At 31.8% G+C, this 9,440-nt stretch overlaps 1 protein-coding gene across 1 annotated transcript; it reads right to left on the bottom strand.

Annotated features, from left to right (window-relative positions):
* Positions 1-296: 296 nt before the first annotated feature.
* GL2 (HD-ZIP IV family of homeobox-leucine zipper protein with lipid-binding START domain-containing protein) lies at positions 297-5,508 on the bottom strand. The gene is made up of 11 exons (XM_079040537.1): positions 5,167-5,508; positions 4,852-5,087; positions 3,355-3,472; positions 2,617-2,811; positions 2,149-2,526; positions 1,975-2,076; positions 1,683-1,892; positions 1,438-1,612; positions 1,078-1,349; positions 910-996; positions 297-844 (listed from the first exon to the last, which is right to left on the bottom strand). The coding sequence occupies exons 1-11, from the start codon at positions 5,248-5,250 to the stop codon at positions 458-460; spliced, it is 2,244 nt and encodes a 747-aa protein (XP_078896663.1). The 5' UTR covers positions 5,251-5,508; the 3' UTR covers positions 297-457.
* Between the last annotated feature and the right edge of the window lie 3,932 nt (positions 5,509-9,440).

Here is a 9,440-nt window from a genome sequence, read left to right as displayed (position 1 = left end):
GTCCTCACTTATTTGGTCAAGGGTCCACCACTAAGGCTCCTTGTAATTTGAATTTGTACCATTTACCACTATGAAAATGCATTCCTTACACAGGCCTTATAAGGCAACAATCTCTGGTATCGTGGCTAGATACAGATGTATATAACCACTTAAATATCATGAAGGACAATCAGTTTATTGGTTGTGACTTGTGAAGTGAGTCTACAGGAGACATGTGCATGCATATATGATATTCCCACCCACATGTAAATCAAACAGATGCATTTATAAATGTACGGATTTAAACTGTTACCATCTAAAGTCTAAAAATGAACTTTATTTCTTCTTAAGTTAACCATAATCAAAAACTTTCACGCTTAAGTTCATCAGTTCATCAACATAGCAGGAAATATTTACTAGTTCCAAGACTTTTTCACCTAATATTTGGAAAAAGTCAATAATGTTGACATAAAATTATTCATGTTTCATCTTCACACTGTAAACCAGCCTTGATGTTCTGCAGTGTGTTTGAAATAAGAGTATCAACCGACTCCACAGATTCCACACTTAATTTTCCACCTGTAGAGTCGTCAGTTGTAAGGATTTGAAATCCAACGGTTAGCAACGACCCACCTTCTTCCAAACTTTGATCCTGTCCCTTTGATCTGATCAGTGAAGGCCTCGTTTCTACCCCATCAGGAAGAATAGCAAAACCAGAAGGTAATATAGCAATGTTGCTAGAGTCACAGCCACCCATCACAGACTGCATGTTTGTCACACACACTGGCGCACACACTACCATGGATTCATACGTGTTTGTAGAAGTGTCCCGGATCATCCACATGTTTTCCTTCGACTTCATTGTCTGGATCATAAAAACAATATTAAATATATGATGCAATTTAATATGTTCAAAAAAAAAAATCTTACATGGATGGAAACGCTATTTCCTCGATCTTGTCCTTTTGCTAAGTTGGCTATAGATTGGACTGGACCTCCATTTGACATTATATCCCACTGAAATATTAGGCGATGATATTATATTATTATAATAGTGGCTTATATGTATATCATGCCAATAAAATTAATATGGTTTACCTCATTTCTTCGAGTTTCATCTCGTAGGAAATCGAAAAGAACAGTGTGAGAAACAGGTAACCAAATAGAGGACACTGCACATAGTATCACCCCTAAAGGTTCACCAGGATCATTTAAATTCTTCCTGGAAGCCACGCGTATGTCATCTCCAGTTTTACTTGGAATTTTTTTCCATGTGTGATGGCTCGACCCTCCTAGTGCTCGACTAAAACTCCATGTCATTCTCTCTGCCAATTTGAATATACTTTTCCTCCCAGCCATTGTAGGAATACCTATTTCAATACTTAGTCGTATTCCCGATAATTTTTATAAAAAAGATAAATATGTAAAAGGAGTATAAAGAGGTCTAAATTTAAATACCAGTAGAATCTTTAGTAGGAACATTAGTTGCAAGGAAGAACACAAAACGCTCGCATTTTTGCTGCAATGTGGCCATCCAATGCCTTGCTCCAAAAGCTACACCGCTATTGATGATTCCTCTATACATAGAATGAGCTACGCTTTTTTGGCATTCCAAATGCTCTATCCATGTCACCTGAAAAAACATGTTTTATATATAAATTTTAAGAAAAGAATATTGGATTTTTGGGGTGAGGGTGCTTTACCTTACAGTGACCATTTGAATTATCCTCAATGATGCAACCAGATGGACGTTTTCTACATCTAGACAGAGACGCATCGATGTTTTTTTCTATGTTGTCAACTGAAATATCTACAATTGCCCATTTATTAGCACTCAACTGCTTGGAGTATCTCACAAAATATACTTCTCGTGTTGCCACCAAAGGAGTTAGCATTTGCAACTCTACAAACATCTGTAGTCAATGTGATAAGTTAACCGATTGTGGTCCAAAATTATGTTATAAAAGATACCATTATTTGAAGTATGTTACTCACCAATTGAACAGTGCCATTTCTATTAGCACCCTCCCCATTGCAGATTACATCAAGGGTAGCTGCTTTTGAAATCATGCATGGAAAAATCTCTTCATATTGTTCCTACAATAACAAATCCACATTACATAGTGACAGTGACAGTGATAGTGACAGTGTTTTATATATGAAATGTACCACATCCATGAAACTTCGAACTAGCTGTGGAAGATCTGCGAAGACAATGCCACAATCTCTAGAAGCTTCAATGTGTCTCTTATGTTGGAATTTGCTTAAATTCTGAACATGAAACTCCTTCAAGTATTCATCATAGTTAAGTATTTCTCGACCTGTCTCAAAACTCCGTATCCACAGTGGGTCCGCAGCACCAGCCATCTTTACAAGCTCTTCCACAGCCAAATTAACAATCTCCATTATTCTACAAGTTTCAACACCAAACACACCACTACACAAATCCAATGAGCTTCTGTTTTCATGGTCATTTCCCGTAGAACATGAGTTTGTAGGTGATGTTCCCTTTGGATATTTCCCAATTGAAGTCCTCAGCTTCTCAATCTAGATATAACACAAGTTTATTAATAAACTTTGAGGTGCATAGATTTAGTACAAGTATTTACTATTTATGAATAAAGAAGTAAAAAAAACCTCGGTTTTGAGTTTAGAATTTTCGATACGAAGCTGTTGTTCATCGGTGTAATTGGTGGCATCCTTGCTAGAGCTACCAAATCCACAGTTAGGACAAGTACCCTTTTTGATAGTGTCCCTTAATAACCTATTCTCATCGCGTAGTTTATCCATTTCTGATTTTAACAATGAATTTTCATGGCGCTCCTGTATGGCCTGCAATAGCAACGTAGTTTCATAGTCACTTTTTGTGTAACCTCAATATACATATGACATTTTTTTTTGTATCATATGTGTAACTAAAGATGGGCAAAAGATTCCAAAACCGAAACTAGTTCTGAACCCGAAACCGGTCCTAAAAAACAGTGGACTGATTAGGACCGGTCTGGTTAAAGGACTGGTTTAAATCCCGATTTAAACCAGTCCTATTTTTAAAACCAATTTCGGTCTTCAGAATCTCTTTTGGTCAGACTTGTTGGAATACTAATTTCTTTTTTGGGAAAGAGTGTTGGAGTACTGAGGAATGTTTAAAGTTGGTAATTTTAAGGTATATAAAAACATAGAGATATTTTGTTAAAGGTTTATTTTTTAAAATATATTGTGATACTAATTACTAAGTGATTACATAAATATGTTCAGCAAAAATGAATAAAATTTATCTTTTTTTGACATAAAAATCCGATGAAAAACGATCCACACTAACTAAAAGTTAACGTAAAAATCTAGACTAAAAAATTATAAAATTTCCATAAAAAAAACCTTGATTTGGGTACGACGATTTTGAAACCAGAACTTGACTTGTCTAGGATGAAGCCCTAACCGCTTGCTCAACTGTTGTCTTTGCTTTTCATCCGGGTGTGGTGACTCCTTAAATAGTCTGCAATTGGAAGGTCAACATTGATTTATGACACAAATCAAGCATTTTATATTTGAAGGAAGAACTTCTCATCATATATTAATTATATGCCATTTTGTTACTTCAAATTGTGATATATATATATATATATATATATATATATATATATATATATATATATATATATATATAATTGCTACATGTTCAATCTAACAAAATTGTTCTTAAAGAATCAATTTCAATAACTAACTTTACTTTACTTCTTCAGGGATTAGTATCGCTTAATTTTTATTGCTACTACATAAAAATATGTAGAGATTATTTATATTTATTCCTATTTGCAAACTTTTTAAGGTTACATAGATAAATGATTTGGATGTGTAATATGTTTTTGGAAGCGTAAATTAGTGTACATAGGAACAAGACATAGAAAGTGACTTACCACTCCTCTTAAGCTATTTGACCAACAGGCAACAATAATGAACTTTTTTAATAATTCAGAATAAGTTGAGTCATACCACAAACTCAAAGGACCACATTTGTCATTAAACAAAAAGACTTTGTATATTTATATTTGTATTTATATACACATGTGACAATATTGTGCCAAGCTTTACCACATCACCTTTAAAATATGGGGACACACATGCTTGTGGTTAGTTGCTGCCTAGCCTTTCGTGACCTTTAGTGATACATTAATATTAAATTATTTAAGAGAAAGGAAATAGCTTTACATGATGACCTTTATATTTTATTTTATTTTATTTTAATTAACAATAGCTTTACCTTTTTTTGGTGTTTCTTGAAGCTGAATTAGTGATCCTATTCAATGTATTATCATCTTACCCAACTACCTCCATTTTGTTGCAAAGATTCTCTGTGGGCTATTTTGATGTAATGTCTACCTCTCACTCATTATCTACCGAGTCCCTCGAACCAACTGAGTCTGTGTTCTTGATAAAACCGAGTCACAAGTTACCAAATAATCAGCTATCGAACGCTTATGCTTCCCCTCCTTTTTCTGGTAAAATTATATGACCTTTGGAAAACTATGGGTCTGATAATTAATGTAAGATTCTTTTGAATTTGTATCTCAAAACTTAAAACCGGTGTAACTTGATTCGTAATGTTAACAATCGTGTTTATGAACCATGCATCAAATTGCACCATTAATTTAGACGGAAGAAAATTCTACGCAATCAGATAATAAGATCTAGACGATTTTGTGATAGTGCAAGTGCGTTTGTGTAAAAATTCACAGCTAAACGAAATCAATCTCGGATCAATTTCAATCTGATCAACTGCATGTTGAATTATGTGCGTGTTTGTGACTGGCGTGATGATTTTAGGGGTAATAATTGAAAAGCATGTGTAAGAGGAGAAATTAAGAACTGACGTACGCTTCCATTTCACGAATTTGTTCGGCGGTGTGACGGTGGTACTTTTTTCTCTTCTTACTTTTGTTCTTATTGTTATCGTCGTCTCCGTCGTCGACGTCAGGATCGGCATCGAATTCATCATCCGATCGTGATCTCGCCGGTCCAGAATACTCACTGCTGATCTCCGTCACCGTCGTATTAGCACCGACGTCATCTGTTCGACCATCCGCCGCCTCCTTTATATCACGAAAAATCCCCTATCAAAACACCAAAATCAAACCATAGAACAAAAAACTAACGAAAATTGAAGCATACAGGAGATAAATTACGACTTACGAGAGTGAGAGCGAGAGATGTAGACGGAAAAAGGTCTTTGGTAGAAGTCGGTGGATTATTTTCATTCGAAGACGACATGACCATGGCAGTATTTGGTTTTGCTTTTTTTTTTCTGCTTCTGCTATGAGTTGGCCATGGCGCTGATGATGGTAAGTCTGCTACTGCTTCTACTCAATTGTCTGAACTGTTACTATGGAGGTGGGGTCGGGGTTGAAGAAAACAAAAGGAGGAAATGAAGTCGCAACGTTTTCTTTGCTTTTCGTCTGTGTGTGGGACTGTGACGCTGAGAGAGAGAGAGAGAGAGAGAGAGAGAGAGAAGCCACGCAGAAAACGCAATAGCGGGGATTGGTGGGGGTGGGGGTTGGGGGAGGGGGTATGGGTCGTGGAGGAAGTGAGTGGGGGCTGGTAGGGGTTGACCGTTAGATATTGTTGGACCAGTAGCCTCCTCTTTAGTTTCCAACTATCTCGTTTCCTTTGTGGAATTAGCCAGGGGTTAACTCAAGAAGGTGATGTGTTTAATGGGGTTAACTCTAAACTTAATGTGTTATCATAGATACTTATAAAGTTAGTATTTTTTCTTGAATCTCATGCATTTAAAACCCTTTTTTTTAACTTCCTTTCACCACATTTATTTGAAACTCCCATGACTTTTCAATTTCTTTACAATAATATTATAAATAAGTTAAATAATGTTCTACAAACAAGAAATTGTGTTTTATTACAATGTCTTCATCCCACATCGATGGTGAAAGTAAACAAGAGAATGTTTCCTCGTCTATAAATATGAAAGTATTGAAACGTTTCAAAGGGACCAAACCATGAGAACTTCCTCATGCCTACCTTTGTAGGATTTTGAAAGTATTATTTGGTGAGATTGTCTATATTGGCAAGTGTCCAGTTAACTTTTAGAATTCCAAAAATGGTTTTGAAGTGAATTTTTTCAGATTTAAACTGTGTTTCAGTTAGAAAAAAAAATTATGTAATTGGGTATATTGACTTGAACCGGAGCTGAATCAATTTGGACCGATAAATGAATCATTTTCCTTTCACAAAAAACATTTGAAACTCCCATGATTTTTTAAATTATTTCTAATAATGTTACAAATAAGTTACATAATTTTATATAAATATAAAAAAGCATCTAACTAAACCTAAAATTATAATTGTTTGAAAAATCAATTTTATTCAAAAGCACGATATATATACAAACCAGGTTTCACTAGAAAAGAAAATATGTAGTTTGATATATTTAGTTGAATCGGTGCGAGTTTGATCTATTTGGACCATAAAAGAAGCATCTTCCTTTCATTACATACATTTGAAACTCCCATGATTTTTCAAATTGTTTCCAATGATATTTTAAAAAAGTTACATAATGTTATATAAATATAAAAAAACGTCTACCTAAACATAAAATATAATTGTTTGAAAATTCGATTTGATCAAAAGCACGAAATATATACTAAGATTATATTTTATAAATGAATTCTTTTTATAATGAACTTTTGAATCATGAAAATAAATATAAACAAACTTTCTATATTAAGTACCTAACTGAATTTATGATTTTAGAATTAAACAAAAAGATATTCAATAAAAACTTACTTTTTTGAATAGCCACTTACGATATTATAGAAAATGGAACTATTGAACAATAAAAAAAGGGTAAACAAGAGAAACGGTGTTTTACTAAATAAGTTGAATAATGTTTTATAAACAAGAAAGTGTGTTTTATTACAATGTTTTCATCCCACATCGATGATGAGAGTAAACAAGAGAACGTTTCCTCTACTATAAATAGGAAAGGTTGTGAAATGTTTCAAAGGAACCAAACCATGAGAAGAACTTCCTTATGCCTACCTTTTTAGGATGTTGAGGGTATTCTTTAGTGAGATTGTCTTTATTGGCAACTGTCCATTTAAGTCTTAGGATCCTAAAAATGGTTTTGAACAAGATTTTATTAGGTTCAGTTTCAGCTGAAAAATTGTTATGTAGTTTGGTATATTGAGTTGAATCGGTTTGAATTTGATCAATTTTGATCGATAAATGAAGCATTTTCCTTTCAGCACATACATTTGAAACTCCCATGATTTGTCACATTGTTTCTAATAATATTATAAATAAGTTACCAAAACATACAATTATAATTGTTTGAAAAATAAATTTGATTCAAAAACACAAAATATATACAAACTGGGTTTCAATAGAAAAAACGTTATGTAGTTTTGTATATTAAGTTGAATCGGTCCGAGTTTGATCAATTTGGACCGATAAATGATGCATTTTCCTTTCACCACATACATTTGAAACTCCCATGATTATTCAAATTGTTTATAATAATATTATAAGTTACATAATGTTATATAAATATAAAAAAAAATCTACCTAAACATAAAATTATAATTGTTTGAAAAATCATTTTGATTCAAAAACACGAAATATATACTCGATTATATTTTATAAATGAGTTCATTTTATAATGACATTTTGAATCATGAAAATACATATAAACAATCTTTCTATACTAAGTATCTAACTAAATTTATGATTTTAGGATTTAACAAAAAGTTATTCAATAAAAACTTAATTTTTTAATAGCAACTTACAAGATTACTGAAAAATGGAACTATTGAACAATAAATTTTCTGGATAATATTTTATTTTTATTATTTAATATTTTATTTAACAAAATGAAATTATTGGCAAATAAAGAAATGAGTTTAATTAAAATGTCTTCATCCCACATTGATCGTGAGAGTAAACAAGAGAATGTATTCTCCTCTATAAATAGGAAAGGTTGTGAAATATTTCAAAGGGACTAAGCCATGAGATCTTCCTTACATCTAACTTTGTAGGACATTGAGTGTATTCTTTGGTGAGATTGTCTTTGCCGACAAGTGACAAATTAAATTTTAGAATTTCGAAAATGATTTTGGACCGTATTTTTTTAGATTTGGATCGAGTTTAATAAATATCCGAGTCTCTTCTGGCTGAGTTAGACAAACTTACTTCCATTGGAGGCCGAGTTTAAGTAACATATCGAGTATTTGGTTGTGTTAGCTAAGTTTTACAACCTTGTATGTATGACAATTTAAAGTTTAACCTTATAAAAGACGTCACTATTATCATATGTTCTATATAATTATGGTAATATTTATGATGCAAAACATTTTTTTACTATTTAAGATAAAAAGTTGTCTCTATTATCATATGTTGTACAAAATAATAAAATTTAAGATAGATAGAAAGATGTCTCTATATTATCGTATTTTCTACATAATGATAATATTTAATATAAATGTTTTAATTTAATATGAAATTATTATTTAATAGATAACAATAACGATTTATTTATTAAAATTATTTTTTTCTATTTTAACCATATAACTTTGTATATGCAAAACAGCTTCAAGTTCCAACATTATCTCTTATGATATAGTTCAACATAATAACAATGCTAAAAATATTTTTTATAATTTTTATGAAATTATTATTTAATTTTTAATAACAATGATTTAGTTATTTTTAATATAAAATATTTTTTTATATCACACGCAACGCGCGGGCATTCACCTAGTATTAATATGAAATACTAAAGAGAAATTTTCAAATATAATTAAAACATGAGAAATAAAATATCTTCCTACTTTTCTTCTTACATATTTTCCTATCCATTTGAAATGATGACACTTGATAAGTGTATTAAATTAATGACAATCTTATCTAAATATGACACATGTCACTATTTTACATAGGTAGGAAAATAAGTAGGAATAAAATATAGGAGGATATTTAATTTCACTTAAAACATACAATCTAGTGCTAAAAAAATATAAAAGAGACTTTTTAAAATAATAATAATAATAATAATAATAATAATAATAATAATCAGTGTTTAAAGGGTTTTCTATGGACTCATGTTAGCGATCGAAATTTAATAATATTTTCGTAAGTTGATACCAGTTTGTAGTAAACTACATGAGTCTACAGCACCCTCTCTACGTACTAGGGTACCATACTGCTGAATAATATGTATAACTTTCGATAAATCAGATTTTTATCCTAGAAAATTAATAGTGTCGTTGGTTAAAAAAAACTTAAAAATGAAGTTGAAATCCTAGGAACTTGCATACATACTACGAATCTAACACTATGTTCAATTCTCTATATAAACTATGCAAAATCAAGCAAATGACATTCTATGGTTGTGGAAGTTCTTCGATTAAATCCAACAAATGGCAAAATGTGATTGTGGAAGTTTAGCAATTATAAGG

Source organism: Lactuca serriola, chromosome 4 (assembly GCF_051521515.1).
Source record: "Lactuca serriola cultivar US96UC23 chromosome 4, Lser_US96UC23_V15, whole genome shotgun sequence".
Lineage (NCBI taxonomy): Eukaryota > Viridiplantae > Streptophyta > Magnoliopsida > Asterales > Asteraceae > Lactuca > Lactuca serriola.
The sequence above is the reverse complement of the archived record's forward strand: the minus strand, read 5'-3'. Positions and strand labels throughout refer to the sequence as shown.

What these genes read in the sequence shown, in the direction of transcription:
- GL2 (XM_079040537.1), bottom strand. Translation starts at nt 5,250, where the DNA reads ATGGTCATGTCGTCTTCGAATGAAAATAATCCACCGACTTCTACCAAA. An exon ending in TTCGAAGTTTCATGGATGTG is followed by an intron (nt 2,077 to 2,148) that starts GTACATTTCATA and finishes TTGTTATTGTAG; the next exon opens with GAACAATATGAAGAGATTTT. An exon ending in ATTCAAATGGTCACTGTAAG is followed by an intron (nt 1,613 to 1,682) that starts GTAAAGCACCCT and finishes ATGTTTTTTCAG; the next exon opens with GTGACATGGATAGAGCATTT.